The 16,044-nt window shown below is 58.4% G+C and overlaps 2 protein-coding genes across 4 annotated transcripts; both read right to left on the reverse strand.

Annotated features, from left to right (window-relative positions):
* Positions 1-919: 919 nt before the first annotated feature.
* Positions 920-4,893, reverse strand: PYGO2 (pygopus family PHD finger 2). Its single transcript, XM_049782284.1, has 3 exons — positions 4,698-4,893; positions 4,357-4,406; positions 920-3,443 (listed from the first exon to the last, which is right to left on the reverse strand). The coding sequence occupies exons 1-3, from the start codon at positions 4,798-4,800 to the stop codon at positions 2,376-2,378; spliced, it is 1,221 nt and encodes a 406-aa protein (XP_049638241.1). The 5' UTR covers positions 4,801-4,893; the 3' UTR covers positions 920-2,375.
* A 619-nt stretch (positions 4,894-5,512) lies between these two features.
* On the reverse strand, positions 5,513-15,824 carry SHC1 (SHC adaptor protein 1). 3 transcript variants are annotated; one of them, XM_049782251.1, is made up of 13 exons: positions 15,674-15,824; positions 11,322-11,489; positions 10,749-10,819; positions 10,325-10,388; positions 10,105-10,224; positions 9,885-9,938; positions 9,700-9,751; positions 9,409-9,535; positions 8,523-8,721; positions 8,378-8,447; positions 8,169-8,300; positions 7,785-8,041; positions 5,513-7,130 (listed from the first exon to the last, which is right to left on the reverse strand). In XM_049782251.1, exons 2-13 carry the CDS (start codon positions 11,484-11,486, stop codon positions 7,002-7,004), a joined length of 1,440 nt encoding a protein of 479 aa, XP_049638208.1. In that variant the 5' UTR covers positions 11,487-11,489; positions 15,674-15,824; the 3' UTR covers positions 5,513-7,001. The 3 variants fall into 3 exon arrangements, with proteins under 3 accessions (XP_049638208.1, XP_049638209.1, XP_049638207.1); XM_049782252.1 differs by lacking the exon at positions 15,674-15,824 and having other exon boundaries at positions 11,322-12,180; XM_049782250.1 differs by lacking the exons at positions 9,885-9,938; positions 15,674-15,824 and having other exon boundaries at positions 11,322-12,040.
* Between the last annotated feature and the right edge of the window lie 220 nt (positions 15,825-16,044).

Here is a 16,044-nt window from a genome sequence, read left to right on the forward strand (position 1 = left end):
TGGGTGTCCTCTGCTCCCTTTCCCAGTGTCTGAACTGTTTCTCCAGAGAGGTCCAGAAACTGAAAGGCAAAAGGGGAGATCTCCCCAGAGTGGGCACCAGCTTGAGCCCCAAGATGGACAGCGACAGCTGCAGCAGGAGTTGGGGGGTGGGAAGAGTGGCATGGTGTGGGCTTGGACACAGCTGTCCTGCCACTATCCATGCGCCTCTGTGTGAACTAAGGGCGTTTAAAAAAGAAATCTCTGATTTAAAAAGGGGCATTTTTTTTGCCTTGCACGCGGCCGACCTGGGTTCGATCCCTGTCATCCCACAGGGTCCCCCAAACCTGCCTGCCAGGAGTGATTTCTGAGCACAGTTAGGAGTAATCCCTGAGAGCCATAGGGTGTGGCCCCAAAAAACGAAAAACAAAACAGGGGCTGCAGAGATAGCATGGAGGTAATGCGTTTTTGCCTTCCATGCAGAAGGTCATTGGTTCAATCCCATAGGGTCCCCTTGCCTGGGGCGATTTCTGAACATAGAGCCAGGAGTAAACCCGTGTGCTTCCGGGTGTGACCCAAAAAAAAAATTTTTTTTTTGAGGGGGTTCTGCAGAGTCTCTGATTTGCCTTTGAAGCTGGCTACCATCAGGGACAGCCCCTGCCTACCCAACTGAGGCCAAAGTGAACTGGGAAGTAGCCCCTGCACCCAAAAACACTAAAGGAACTTGTCCTCTGTGGCCTTGGAGCCAAAGCTAGCATTTGGCTGCAGGCCTAGCCCAGGAATGTGCTCAGAAAAGAAACTCAGAACTGGAGCAGAACAGTGGGAGGGGAAGGAAGACTGCCCAGAACTGGGTTCCACTCAATCATAACATTCCCAATTCCAGGGGTCCACGTGCCCCATCCAGTCACAGTCCTACCTCTGTCCACATAAGGATAGGAAGTCCTTGTTTGAATTTTTAAACCATTTTATTAATCCAACCGTACAAAAGACATTCCCCACATTTCCACCAACCCCAAGTCCTTGCAAAAAGTAGTGGAGTGAGGAAGAGGGACTGGACAGACTCTCCCTCAGGAGCCATTACACAAAATGTGGCAGTGGGAAGAAGACAACACAAAAATAGCAACGTATTGAAAAGGAACCAGAGCAGCAAAATCGTGACGACTGGGCAGGAGGGTGCCAGAGACACCAGGGAGAGAAGCCTGGGGCCCTTGTTTCCTCAGGACTGTTGACTCTGCTGGGGAGACAGGTGCCTTCTGCAGCAAGCCCCATCTCTCTTCCCGAGATAGATGCTGGGAAAGGGGTAAAGGGCCACAAACTCTGGTGGGGCAAGGCCCCCTTCCCCACCCAGATGAGGAATGTGTTTGAGCTAGAAGGTACAGCCCCAGTCCTATCTCTGACAATTCTGTGCTAAAACTGCAAATCAATTCAAACCCTGGCAGAGCTCTGGCAGGAGGAAAAGGAAAAAGAATGGTGGGAAAAGGGAAGCCAAGACCTCCCCGAGTCTACAGCGTGGCAGTGGGGACCAGCTGCACCATCCCACCCTCCCCCAAAACTGTGGCAGGGCCTCCCCTGGATCCTTTCACCAGGAGGGAAAATGAGGTATACCAGGGCTCTGCACCTTTTCAAGCTGCTCTTCAACCTGGCCTGGAGGCAGGTAAAGACATACATGCCAACTCAAGACCAGTGCTAAGAATGTGCAACAGATGTGTATGTTGGGGGGAATGGGGTAACCACACATAGCAACAGAATCCAAGCTGCCAAGCCAGTCCAAATGTCACAGATTCTGCTATCAGACCACATTTTTTGGCAAAAAAGAAAAAAAAAGTGGTCTTTAGGTGCCAAGCATCGGGGGCTGAAAATGGCCAGTGACTTTGGTATGAGGGAGCTGTGTTCTGACAGTATTTCTTACCCAACTGTCCTAGAAGCCTGATCACCACCAGAGCCAAGAACTCTGCTTCTTCTGGTTGTCTCAGAGGCTATGGGGAAATTAAGGGAAGGGGAACAGTCCCCGACTTATTCCCTAAAGCTCTCGCCCAGGGCCCAAGGGCTATGGCAGGGATGGTAACAGCCCCCAACTTTGCTGGCGAGAAATCTTTTAACACTTAACTCCAGTGCTGTGGGTGAGACCAGAGTGCTGGGCACCGAGTCCAGCCAGGACACGACTCTCCCCCTGCAGTTTTCCTCTTGCCAGCCGCTAGCCCAGGCCTCCAGACACAACTGTGGGACTTTGGTTTACTGGATCTCTGTAGATCTCAAAGTGTCAGTTTCCAGCTCTTCTTTCTGCCCCTCAAAGTTCCTCTTCTGTCCCCCACTGGGGCTGAGAAGCCACTGGAAACAGATGGCCCCATCACCCTGGAGCATGGGGAGGGATGTGCACGCGGCAGGGTTCCTCTTCAGACTCAGCCATCATTAGCAGCCACCAGCTGCCCCATGCCCTCGCGGATGTAGACGGACTGTATTTCCTTGGTCTTGAGGCAGAGGTCGCAGGCCCAGACAGCGGAGGCCTCTGTGGTGAGCAGCCCATAGGCGCTCTCAGTCATGCCCGTGCACTCGCGGTGGAACCACTTCTGGCACGAGGCCTCACACAGAATGGCGTCCTGGTCATCATTCACTTCACTGCGACAGGCACCACAAGGGTACACCAGGCCCGGGGGCGGCTGGGGCCCAGAGCCACCACCTGCCTTGCTGGGGGGTGCCAGGCTGTTGGCCTCTGGAGTGCCCCCACCACGCCCAGTGCTGTTTGGGGGGAAACTGGGCTGATTCCCATTAACTGCGGCAGCCGGGGAGCCGGAGTGAGGCTCTTGAGGAAAAGCTGTGGGAGCAGGGGGGTTCAAGGGCTTCCCCCCATCCTCACCCCCAGGGCCAGGAAAGCCCGGGTCGGGACCAGGAAAGGGACTTGTGTTGGGGGGCAGGCTAGGGAGGCCCTGTCCAGGCCTCTGAAGAGGAGTAGGGCCGAATGGTGCCCCAGGCTGGGCAAAACGCTGAGGGATGGAAGGGGGGCCCAACTCCCCTCTGGGAGGTTGGCCCATGGTGGGCGAGATCATGGGGCCAAAGCCTCCGACTGGGCCTGCCATCATCTGCCCACCAGGAGGACTAAAGTTCTGGCCCAGAGGCTGGTTAAAGGGTTGGCTGGGAAAGTTCATATTGCTTGGGGGAGCATAGCCAGGGCCCTGTGGGGGCATGTTAAAAGCAGGGCCCATAGGATTAGGAGCAAAAGGAGGGGGCTGTCGACGAAGAGGCTGGGGTCCCCCTCCTCCCCCTGCACCATAGCCTGGGGGCACCTGGCCTGCCATGCCCCCCTGAACACGGAAGCCTCCAAAGGGCACTGGACTGCCGAGGAATGGAGGGGCAGTACCCCCCACCTTGGGGGCTCCAAAATCATCTTCGAAAGGGTTAGACGCAACCAGATGATCCACCATCGGTGTGGGGGGTGGTGCAAACTCCGTCAGGTGTGAATAGGCAGGGCCCTGGTGGAGCAGAGAAAGGGGGACAGAGTCAAATGGAGTTGAGAGAGGGAATACTGAGAACAGGGGACACACCTGGGAGTCCAGCACCTCCCAGCTCTCTGTGACAAGAGGGTGCTTAGAAGGATTGGACCAGAGCACGTGTGGGGGCGGCCAGGCTGCTCTGAAAAATGGGCAAAACAAAGCAGGAATTCCAGCTCTGACCTGAGTAACCACAGGCCAAGGATCCAGCTTTTACATCTGCGAAAAGTAAAGGGCACCACACTACAACTGCTCAATCGGAAGAAAAAGAGGGCACTGTCCCTGTCCCGGGTTCTTTGAAAAAGCAATTCAGGGCCCGGAGAGATAGCACAGCGGCGTTTGCCTTGCAAGCAGTCGATCCAGAACCAAAGGTGGTTGGTTCAAATCCCGGTGTCCCATATGGTCCCCCGTGCCTGCCAGGAGCTATTTCTGAGCAGACAGCCAGGAGTAACCCCTGAGCACCGCCGGGTGTGGCCCAAAAACCAAAAGAAAAAGAAAAAAAAAAAGAAAAAGCAATTCAAGGGCTGAAGAGACAGGAACAGAAGTTCAGGCTCACACACATGGCCAGCCCTGGTTTGCTCCCCAGCACTCCACAGGGTGTCGGAGTCCCACCAGGAGTGATTCTTGAGCCCTGTGTTGTGTGATCCAATCTTTCATTCCACCACCAAAGAAAAGAAGGGTGCTCAAAATATCAGGTGAAGAGCAGGCTAAGAAAAAGAAGTGGCCAGAAGATACAGGACTAAGATCTCTGGTTAGACCATCACCCACTTGCTAGGTGGAGAATCTGAATGGAGATGGGTGCTACAGATGAGTGACTGGGGTCGCCAGTAGAGAGAAGGGCGCCTGCCTGCGGAAGCTGGGGGGGGGGGGTCCCTTCAACCATTCACCACCTCACCTGGGTGTTGGACTTGCGGCGCTTCTTTTCGGGGCTCTTCATTTGCAGACCTGGAAGAGTCGTGAACAAAAGGGGTGAGCCCACATTGGCCTGCAAAGTCTCCAGCATGCCCAGACACCCTCGGGGCTGGCTCCCCGGGTGGTCTAGCCACTAACCCCCCCGCACCCCCCTTTCCCCGGAGCACCCCCATACAGCTCCAGCTTCTTGCAAACCCCAAGATGCTCTGACACCTGCACCCCAACTCCCGCCAAGGCTTGCTGCAAGCCCCCCTCCTTCCCTTCCCGGAGCCTAAAAACGCCCCCACACCCTGCTCCGCCCGGGGCTCCCCGCGGTGCCCTCACCGGCCTTGCCCTGCTTCCTCCCGGTGCTGGGCGGCGCGGGGGTCGGTGCGGGGCCGCCACCTCCCTCCAGCTTGTCCGGTGGGGGCGGCGCCGAGGCGGCCATGGAGTGTCTATGGGTCCCGGGTTAGCGGCGGCGGGGGACGGAGGCGCCCTGGGGTGGCGTCATCGCCCAGGCTGGCGGGGGAGTGGGCGCGGCGCGGCAAGTCGCGGGGCCCCCCACGCGGCAGCGGCAGCGGCAGCGGCCCCGGGAGGCGGCGAGGCCAGCGGCGGCAGCGCGCTCGCCTAAGCTTCAGCCCAGCCCCGGCGCCCGCCCACCGGAAGCGGAAGTCGCCCGGGCGGGGCGGGACCGGAAGCACCTTCCCCTCGGGCAGGCAATTTACGAGGGGCGGGGCGAAGGAGCCTGCACGGACTGTACCATCCCCACGTTCGGGGGCGGCGTCGCTGCGGGTCCCGGCCAGGTTCCCCCCCCACACCGCGCGCGATCACCACCCCCGCCCCCACGCCGGCGATCCGGAGCGCCCGAGCCAAGTACCTGCGGTAGGCCGCCGCGTGGCACTCACGCACGCACGCGCACACGCACACACACATACACACACGCCGCCGCGTGGCACACACAACACTGTCCTTGCACACACACACCCCCGACAATAGGCTAGACACACAAACACACGCACATACCGGCCACCCCACAATAGGCCAAACACACACATACATACCGGCCACCCTCCAACAAAAGGCCAGACACACACACACACACACACCTGGGGGGCCACCCCTCCAACAATAGGCCAGTGATGGGGCTCAAGAAAGCGAGGTAGAAGAAATAAGGGATTTTAATGAAGCTCAATTCCCTTTGGTAATCGTTAAGACCCGTGAAAAGACAACGACCAAGACAGTCGAGGACCAAGATCATTCACAGACACTCTCCCCTAGTCCACTAGGGCTAAGCAAGCTTGCCAGGAGGTGCACCCACACACCCCACCACCACTCCCAGCCTTCTCGGTCTTCCGTGGGGCCATGCTGGGAGCTATTCTTCACTGTCCTTCCGAGGTTCGGGTTTCTTTAGAGTGGGAGACCCACATTCACCTAGCCAAAGCTTGGCCTCCATCCGGCCTTCTGAGGGCCACCCCATCCCAGGTCTCCTGGTCTACTTCATCGGCCTATCTGGACCTTAGGCCTCTCACCCACAGGCTGGGGTAAGAAAAAAGATCAATCAATAACTAGAAGGGGCTTTTGGAAAAATCAAAGAGGTGTATAAATGCAATTGATATATCATCGACATTGTGTGTGCTCAAGAATAAGCCATGGAAAACAAATTAGAAAAGAACTACAATTACAAAATATACGCACATAAAAAAAAAAAAAAAACAGTTCTGAATCTACCTACAGATGGTACTGAGGGATTGTCTACTGCTTTACTCTGGAGACCCTTTCCCATCTCCTAAAATCCACCAGGGAGAAGAGTTCAGGAGGCCCTAAGTAAGTCTCCCCTCCCCGTCCACCTCCAGCAAGGGGAAGGTGGACAGGTCGGAGAGGAATGGCTACACTTTGGCTGCAGAAAATACATGCATGCAACACATAGGGGAGGGCTCACAGGCCCACAGACAGAGTTCTTGGGCTGGAGCCTCTGCCAGGAGGCACTGAGGGGGTCCATCTCCCCGGAGTGGGAGGTGGGCTCTGAGGCAATCACTAAGGGTTGTATGTCCCCTGGGAGAGAGGACAGCGGCCACTCCGGTCTGCCCTCCCAACCTAAACTGGAGAGGATGATGAGCAAGGAGAGGACAGGGACCCTGAAGCCAAGGTTTCATCACCCCTGTCCTTGACCTCTTTGCATAAAGTATCTTCAGACCTCGGAGATGGTCAAAGGCACAAAGTAGAACGACACAGGGTGGGAGGTTGCTGAGAGAGGTCTGGGGTACCCTGAGCCCAGGATGGAGAGGTGTGATTCCTTTCCCCATCCCTGGAAGAGACACTGTTCCACCGGACCTTTCACTGCAAACTTGTCCCAGTTCCAGGTGGCACAATGCCCTGGTCTCACGCGCCCACCTTTTAGGGAAAAGGGGTGATCGATCAGATTGGCACAGGCAAGGGGGCCACTCTGTACATTAATACTTTGGTGAAGTTTGGGGAGAAGTGGGTCTTCTACCCCAGGCTCCTGACTCAAACCCTCTCACTCAGGGAAGGCTGAACCCAGAGTTCCTGCTCTCCCATCTCCTCCATAAGGCCCATCCCACAGAGCATTCCCCAAGGAGCTCAAGAGGCCAAGAGTGGCTGGAAGAGCTGCAGGGCATCTTGTACATGAGGTCACAGTTTCCGCTCCACAGGCTGCTGAAGACACAGTTCACTGCCTGCAGAGATGATGGGCAAGTGGTTGTCCATGTGGTAGCTGATCAAGTGACTGACACTCTCAAAACGGTGATCCTTAGTCCGAACCTGAGAAGTGAGGAGAATATATCTAGATGGAGTCAAGAGACCTCAGCACCCCACCTCACAGCTGCACCATTCATTTTAGGATCAGTCTCTCAGTCCAGATCTTGCAGACCATAGACAAGTCAGGGAATTGGGGAAAAGGCACAGACAACCCCAGCCTATAGCAGTCTCCAGTCCTGGGACAAAAGATTCCCAGAGTGGGTTCATGGTGCAGGTGCTGGAGGCAGAAATCACTGCAGAAAAGAGCCCCAAGCTGGGGAGAGGTAGAAAGAAGACAGGCCACCATCTTTCTATTTGGGGCATACCAAGTGGTGCTTAAGGCTTACTTTTGGCTCAATGCTCAGAGATCACTCGAGGTGGAACTCAGGGGGCCTTATAGGACACTGAGGATTGAACCTAGTCGGCAGTATGCAAAACAAGTACCTTCCCCTCTGCTTAAGTCATGGGCCCTGTGAAACCTGAGACCGCTGGTTCCTCCTAAGGAGAGTTGGGGTGTCTAGCACCCCTCACTCTTCATCACTCCTCCCCAGATAGGGAGTGCTCAAAATGATCAGTGGCATGGTCTGGGACTTAAGGACTGGTCAGGACTGAAGGGGCCACAGCTGAGTATGAGTGGAGTGAGAAAGAAAAGGCCATCCCTCCTTGCCAGGCACTCACCACGCCCTCAGGATCCACCAGGAGCAGGTGCTTGGGCTGCCCATTCTGCAAGCCTGTGAGCACGTACTGGCCCGCTGTGGTCGTGCTTTCACGCACCAGGAAGTCCCCGTTGAGCTGCAACAGGGCCTCAGCTTCCCGCCGGCTCAGCTTCCCATGGAACCAGGGTTCTCCTCGGAGTTGCTCAGCCATGGCTGCTGCTGCTACCATCGCCACTGCTGGGGCTGCTTGGGGGCCCCGCAAGGCATCTTCAAAGGGCTCTAGGGATGTAGAAACAGCAAGGAGAGTCAGACCTTTGATCAGGGGAAGGCCGGAGACACAGGGCACACAGGCATACCTAGTGGGAAGCCAAGTGGGAAGAGGCAGTGAGTAAGGTGGAGCACTCACTCATGTCAAAGAGGTCTCGGGGTGTGCTGCCATTGACAACAGGAGTGGGGGGCCCAGCCCCACCCCCTGCTTGCCGGGCCTTGTCCAGGTTTTGGACATTGACGTAGGAAGGGTCGTCGAAGAGCTCTCGGCCTATGAAGAGACAGGAGGTTTCTAAGAGACCTGCCCTGTCTCCTGTGCCCCTGGCCACCCACCCTCCACTCCTGTACCTGGGCAAGGTGGTGGAGGTGGCATCTGTTTGCGGACTTCCAGGTCTCCCCCAACTGGTTGCCCCACTGGCTACCAGGAACAAATCAAGGTGAGACCAGAAGTCAGGACCAGCCCCTCCCCCTGCCCTCCAGCCCAGCAACTTACCAGCGTTGCACCCAAGTGGCTGGGAGGTTGAGTACTGGGCGGGGTAGGCCGAGCCATCCCTGGGGGTGCCCCATCTCGGAGTCTCATATCTACCACCCCCCCAAGAGGAGGCTCCTTTCCCGGAAAGTCGTTGTAGTACTGATGATCAGGAGGCTCTTCCTCCTCCTCATCCCAAGCTGAACCATCAAAGCCAGCCATCCTGATAGGGGTAGAGAGAGGGAACCAGGGCCGGGGTGGGGGCACTGTCTCAGATGCCTAATCCCTCCTCCCAGCCATTAGGAAGGTGAGCATTTACTTCTGTCCCTCATGTTATTGGGAAGAGGGGAAAAAAAGAAAACAAGGGACCACAGAGAAAACACTTGAGCAAGACTTCCCAAGTCAAAAGGTGGTGGACCTGTACTCTAAATCTAGATTTGCTTTTCAAGCTTGTGTCCTCAAACCCCAAGAGTAAGAAAAATGATGTTTCAGGCGTGGAGCACTCCCCAATAATTTAACCTTCTGCTAATAAATGGGAAAGGCAGGAATCTCAGGAAAGAGACATTCTCTCACACTCATTTCTCCATGGCTTCCAGGGGCAAGGAAGCAGAGGACTAATAACATCAGAGAAATAGGGGGCAACAAGAATGGGGTATAGGCCAGAGTGAGCCACAAAATCTAGTTACCCTGAGAAGCAATGCCAGCCAAGAGCAGAGTTGGCACGACAGCCAGGCCAGGCCTCGAAACTCTCCCACCACCACCACCACCACCGGAAACTGAAGAATGGTGGAAAATGGGAAACGGGCACACAAGTCGTTTCCTCTCCGCTAAGCCCTCTGAGCGCAGCCCTGCACTTTTGGCTCTTCTAATCGGGGATCCAGGAGCCACACACTCCCTCTTTACCACTTACCTGTCGTGGGGGGTAACCAGCTTGGGCGGGTTCCTGAGGTATTGTTTGAAGCGCAGCTCAAAGGCCTGGCCAATGGTGCTGATGACGTCCTGAGCAAGCCCTTCGGAACACTCCAGGATGTGGCAGGCTGGGGGTGCGGCAGAGGCTGTCATTAAGCTCCCCCAACCAGAGTGGGCTATGGGGGAAGAGAATGGGCGGGGGGGGGGGCGGGGGGGGGCCCACCCTCCTAGCAAGTTCCCGACTTCTTGCTCACAAGCCTCAAAGACAGGCTGTGCCCCTCACAAGCCTCACCTCTCTGATTCACTGGGTCTTTGGCAACGTAGGCGACATACTCAGCTGTGTCCTGAGGGAGTGATCACAAGAGGCCAGTCAGCCAGCCACACAGGAGCCCCAGGCTTGTTCGGCTAGTGCCTCTAACCCGGCATGCCAACCACTCTAGCCACTCGGCCCCCAGAGTTCTGTCCCCCAAAACTCACCGGGTCCCCACCAGACGCAAATGAGATAGACTGCATGTGGTGATTGGCAATGATCTGAGGGGAGGAGGGAGCAGCTGGAATCAGGCAGCTGCCCGGACCCACCGCGTGCCCCCACCACAGGCCACAGCTTGGGTCCCCATCCCAGGGCGGGGCTGCTTCTCCTGGTCCTTCCTCCGTTCCTCCCCTGCAGGCCCCGGAGCCCTGAGGCTGCCCCACCCACCTGCTTGCAGTCTGCGGCCATGAGGTTGAGGCTGCTGGTGGAAACGGTGAGTGTGATGGGCATCCCAGCGAACTTGAGGTTACTCCTGCCCAGGATAGAGCTGAGCGGGCGGCTACATGGCTGCAGCAGTGCCAGGGGACCAAGGAGTTAGTGCGGAGGGGTCCTGGCCTTCTCCCCACATGCCCCACACCTGCCTCCCCCCGCCCCTCGTCCCCAGTACCTTTCTCCTCCTTGTTGCCCCCTTGGCACCCGGCACTGCCTCACACACCAGACTGATGGCCTCCCTGGGGAGAGAGGGGTGTTCAGCCCCCCGCCAACCCACCGCAGGAAGGGCGGGCCCAGCCAGGCTCCTGGGGCACTTTGGGCTCTTTGTCATGGTGGATTGAATTAAGGGCCTTTAATATTTGATGACACAGAACGGCCACTTCCTGGCTGATTGGGTTAGGGCCTTGATGGGCACAGCCGCACCCCCTTCCAGTGATCAGCCCCACTACCTCTCCCAGGCGGCGGCAGCCTCCTTCCATCCCCCCTTATTCTCTACGCCAGTACCCACACCACAATGAGCCCCAGGCACAGGTTGGGGGCTGCATCCGTCTCAGAGCAACTCCCCTCAGTTCCCTTTACCCCGACTGTCCCCCACCGACCTGGTGACCTGGGTTCGTGTGTTGAAATCCAGGGCACGCATTGACTGCAGGACCTCCACACAGCCCATGTACTGGGAGGACAGACAGGGGCACAACAGTCAGCCCCTCCTACGCACGTACAAAGGCCCCAGCTTCCCCTCAGGTGCTCCCAAAGGGCTGAGGGATAGGGAAGTCCTGCCCTGCGCCTGTGGCGACAAGACACCCACAACAAGCCAGAGCGAGGGGACTAGAAAGAGCCAGGGGACCTCATGCCTGTGGGAAGCAGAGAGCATGGCAAGGCGGCGGCAGCTGAGGGAGGTGGTGTATGTGCGAGTGCCCAGCCCCAGAAAGGACGAGGGCACTGAGAACCACTCCTGCCACAACACACAGGTCTTGGTGCTGCCATTGTGCTCAGCGTGGCGGCGGATGCGGGGAAGTGAGAGGAAAGGGGCACAGGCAAAGCTGGGATGGAAGGGCCAGCCACGGCGGTGCCCAGGGAGCCTGGCAGCCCAGAGCGCACAGAGCTGGGGACAGCCAGCCAGGAGCGAGGGAGCCAGGCATGTGGGAGGGCGCAGGAGGAGGTGGTTCACTCACCCGGACCAAGTAGGAAACCCCGGGTCCCATGACTTTGTCGTTGGGGTGCAGCCAGCCCCGGGTGGGCTTATTGACAAAGCTCCCGTGCCGCGTCCACTCCTCGCCCCCCAGCTGGCCCCCTTCCACCCGAGTCCGGCGCCCGCCGCCGCCACTCAGCTTGTTCATGTCCTGGAGGAGGGGCAGGGGGCCTGAGTCCCGGGGGGCTGCGCCCGCCGGCCCCTCCCCGTCCTCCGACGCCCGTGCGGGATCCCCCTTCGAGCCCAGGCGCCCCCCGGCAGGACTGGCCAGCTTCAGGTGGCTCATCCGGGGGAAGAAGGAGCACAGGGTGGTGGGACTCTCGACCCCCGGCGGAGGCGGCAGGATGGGCCCCAGGGAGGACGTGGAGGGGGACGGCAGCTCCTCCGGTGGGCTGGATCCCGAGGCGCCCTCCTCCAGAGACGACAGAGACTCGTTCCGAAGTGGATTGTACTTGGGCTTGGGGGGCAGGAGATCCATGGCTGGAAAGGGAGGCTCTGCCCGGCCCGGCCCCCCTGCCAGTCGGGGGCAAGGGGGCCAGGCAGCGGGCATCCCCAGGCCCTTAGCCCGAGCTGGCCGCCATGGCCCAGGGACCTGTAGGGCCCCGGGAAGGACAGGGAACAGGCGGCTCCCACTCCTAGGGCTCAGACGCCCACAGCTCCGGGCCCCATGCCCGCCCAGCCTGGAGCCGCTTCTCCGGCCAGTGGGGCACGGGCAGGACCAGGATCCGCCTGGCTCCTCCCAGAGGCTGGGCGCGAGCGGGCGGACCAATCGCCGGGACTGTGCTGACTCACAGGCGCAGAGGGGCTGAGCCCCCACCCACCCGGGGTCCAACACCAGCGGGGAACCCAGGGAGGGAGGGGAAAGGGGCCCGCTCTAAACAAACAGCTAGGAGTCTGGGAAGAAGCACTGTGGGAGGGAAAGGAGGCTGGGAGGAGTGGGAAGGAAAGGAGGAGATGAGAGAAAGTCCTCCTGATGGATCCTAGCGGGCGGACATGGGCCACATGGACAGACAGAAGGAGCAGGAAGAGAGGGAGGGTAGGAGGAAGGAGGGAGGAAACCAGCCGTGAGGGCTGGAAAGGGAGGGATCCCTGAGCCCAGCGCTCGCTTCCTTTCCTGTCCTGCTGAACACTCACATACCCCACCCCGCTTCCACACAGTGGGGTGGGGGCCCCAGGGAAATGGGCCATTAGCAGCCTCTGCAACACCAGCTGTGGACCCGAGCAGAAGAAATGGAGACAGCAGGAAGTGGGCCCGGTGGACTCGGACAGGGGCCAACTTGGGTGACATATGGAGCACCACCAAGGAAGGGCTGGTAGGGTCTTGCTCCAGGCTCGGGCCCTACCATGCCAGGAGTAGTGGCTGCAGCTGAGCATACATTTGCCCACCTCCCCTTCCACGGGCCTAGTGATCCAAGCAACAGTAGAAATTCGGGGCTAGAGCGATAGCACATACATGGGTAGAGTGCCATGCATGCAGATGACCCGGATTCGATCCTTGGCATCCCATATTGTCCCCCTACCCTGCCAGGAGCAATTTCTAAGCGCAGAGCCAGGAGTAACCCCCAAGTGCCACCAGGTATGGCCCCAAAACAAACAAGAAAGTACAAGTGGGGAGGGGCCAAGGGGCAACTCCCTTGGACATGACACATCTACACCTATCCCTCCTGTTACAAAGGTGGTAGCAGGGGAAGGAACAGTAAGTCATGGGGGCATGAACGCTTTTCCAAGAGAAATGTGGTCTGGAGAGCACAAAGGAACAGAGCAGGGGACAAAATACAAATCCAAGTCAAGGAGAGAAAAAGAAATAACAGAAGATGGTTGAGGCTGGACATAGGAGGTAGCTCCAAACCCACGCCTCTCACCCACAGCTTCCTGCCTGGACTCTGCTCCAAACACCGTAGAGGAAGGAAGAAAAGTACCCCACACAGAGCTCTGCAAGTCCCCACCCAGCAGAATCAACACACTCTTCAGCCTTACTCTAGACAAAACACAGATGCAAGAAAACATAGTCACCACCACCGGCAAACAGGGCAGATTAGGGACTGTATCTGACTGCTTCCACGCCTCCAGGAGACTTGTGTCACCCCATCCAAGAGTCTGTCCCTCCTCTTCCAGGATTCTGCCTTTGACCCCGTCCTTGGCATACATTCCCACATCACAAACACCTATTCCAAGTCAGCCTCATCTACACACACAGACACACATATAATACACGCATATCCCACACACTCACATTCACACATCTCCCATACACCAGGTCAGCCTCAAACATACACGCATTACACACACAATGCACGCATGCACATACAAACCCCATGTTAGATACAGACACGCCACATCAGCCTCATCTCTGGGAATGGATCTGCTAGAGGAGCCTCCAGAATCCAGAGAGAGGGATGAGCAACAGGTGTGGGCATTTGGAATAAAGAGGGAAAAGAGGCCCTCTAATTGCGTAGGAAAGAGGGGGGAAGTAGCAGGAAGTGGCAAAAAACTCAGGAAAGGTTCCAGAAGGCAAGCAGGACTGGCAGTAAAGCCCAAAGGAGAAGGCGCAAAGGGAGAGCAAATGCCCCTAAAAAATGAAAACATCACCCCATAGCAGAAACTCCTACATCGCCTCCTGGGAATGGAAAATGCCTGCTGCCTCCGTGCTCTCGACACACACAGACCACACACACAGACCAATAACCTTGGAGGGATAGGTAAGAGGACATTCAGTTGTGTCTGGGGCGTGGTGGGTACTGGGAAAGGAGACTAGTTCTGGAAGTGGGAATAAAAAAAGGCAGGAAGCCGCAGGCCCAGCCCACTTCCAGTAGGTCCAAGCCCTGGGAAGGAGTTAGGGGAAAAGCAAAGGCACTGCCTAAGAATCCCTTGCTTCCTGGGGCTGAAGAAATATGCACAGCGGTAGGGCGTTTGCCTTGCATGCAGCCGACCCAGGACGGACGGTGGTTCGAATCCCGGCATCCCATATGGATCCCCCGAGCCTGCCAGAAGTAATTTCTGAGTGCAGAGCCAGGAGTAGCCCTTGAGCACCGCCAGGTGTGACCCTACCAAAAGAAACCCCCCCCCCCAAAAAAAAGAATCCCTAACTTCCCAGGACAAGAGATGGGGATTCTCACTTCCCACTGGTAAGAACCTCGGGGGGTGGGGGAGGAGAAAGAGACCAACCAAGCCCAACCTGGGCCTGTAACAAAGTCTCCCGAGTGGAAGACACAACTTCAAAGGGGACACGACAGGCCTGGGTCCCCCTCGCTCCAGACCACGCTGGAAGGGGGGCGTGCTTCCCAGGACCAAAGCTGAGAGCAGACACGTCGGAGGGGGCGGTGCTTTGGCCAGGCCAGACGCGGACACGGAAAAGGGCGGGGAGGGGCGTGGCCTCGAGTTTGGGGCGTGGCTTCGTGGATGTGGGCGTGGCGGAGCTTTGGTGGGGGGGAAACGTGGACACTAGAGGGGCGAGGGCGTGGCGGGGCTACGAGGTGGGCGTGGCTTCTATGAGGGGCGTGACTAAGCTTTGGCCAGAATAGACGTGGACACGGGAAAGGTCGGGGATGGGGCGTGGCCTCGCGTTTGGGGGCGTGGCGGAACTTTGATCGGGCGAGACGTGGACACAAGCGGGGGCGAGGGCGTGGCGGGGCTACGCGGTGGGGCGTGGCTTCGAGGAGGGAGCGTGGCTAAGCTTTGGCCAGGATAGACGTGGACACGGGAAAGGACGGGGATGGGGCGTGGCCTCGCGGATGTGGGCGTTTTGGGGCGTGGCTTCGTGGATGTGGGCGTGTCGGAGCTTTGGCCGGGCTAGAGGTGGACACGAGAAGGGCGGTGGGATGGGGGCGTGGCTACGCTATAGGCGTGGCTTCGTGGGCGTGGCCTCGCGGTGGGGCTGACTTCGAGGATGTGGGCGTGGCCTAGCTTTGGTCGGGCTAGACGTGGACACGAGAGGGGGGCAGGGCGTGACGGGGCTGCGCGGTGGGCGTGGCTTCGTGGAGGGGCGTGGTGAAGCTCTGGGACGGGGCGTGGCTTGTCGGAAGGGGCGTGGCTTGGCGGGCCGGAAGCGCGCTGGGGGCGAGGGGCCGGCTCTTTCCACAGACCCATTGACGGGAGTTAGCGGGAGAACGGAGGCGAGGAGGCGGGGTTTCCCAGGACTGGGTGGGGCGTGGGGGGCCAAGATACAGAAAAACAAGTTGGGGGTTTCGGGGAGCCCCCCAAAGTTTGGAGGTGGGACTTCCGGAGAGAGAGGGTCTCAGGGGGCGGGACTTTCTGAGGAAGACCGGAAGTAGGGTCCGGGGGGGGGGGTGAAGGAATGGGTCCCTTAAAAAATAATATAAAAAATGTCCAACTCACCACAAGGGCCTCATGGAGTCTCCGCAAGCGCACCGCACCGCCGCGGGCCGCCCGATCTGGTTCCGGATCACGCCAATACCCAGCTCCTTGGGTCTCTGCTCTTTTAAAACTTTCTCCCTCCCGGGGCCCAGCCTTCTCAGGAGAAACTTGCATGCACTCACTTCCGGCCTCGCTCAACCCCTGACCCTCTCTCCCCCCTCCCACCATCGCCCCGCCCCAGTTTCCCGAAGCGGCCAATCACAACGCGAGGGGCGTGCCCGAGGCTCTAGAGCTAGCTAATGAAAAACCCGCGTTTCACCCGCGCTCCAATCGCGAGGCCAAGCGTCGCGAGTTTGGACCAATCAGAGGCTGGGGTAGGCGGGGCGGTCCCG

The sequence above is a fragment of the Suncus etruscus genome, chromosome 10, assembly GCF_024139225.1.
Source record: "Suncus etruscus isolate mSunEtr1 chromosome 10, mSunEtr1.pri.cur, whole genome shotgun sequence".
NCBI lineage: Eukaryota > Metazoa > Chordata > Mammalia > Eulipotyphla > Soricidae > Suncus > Suncus etruscus.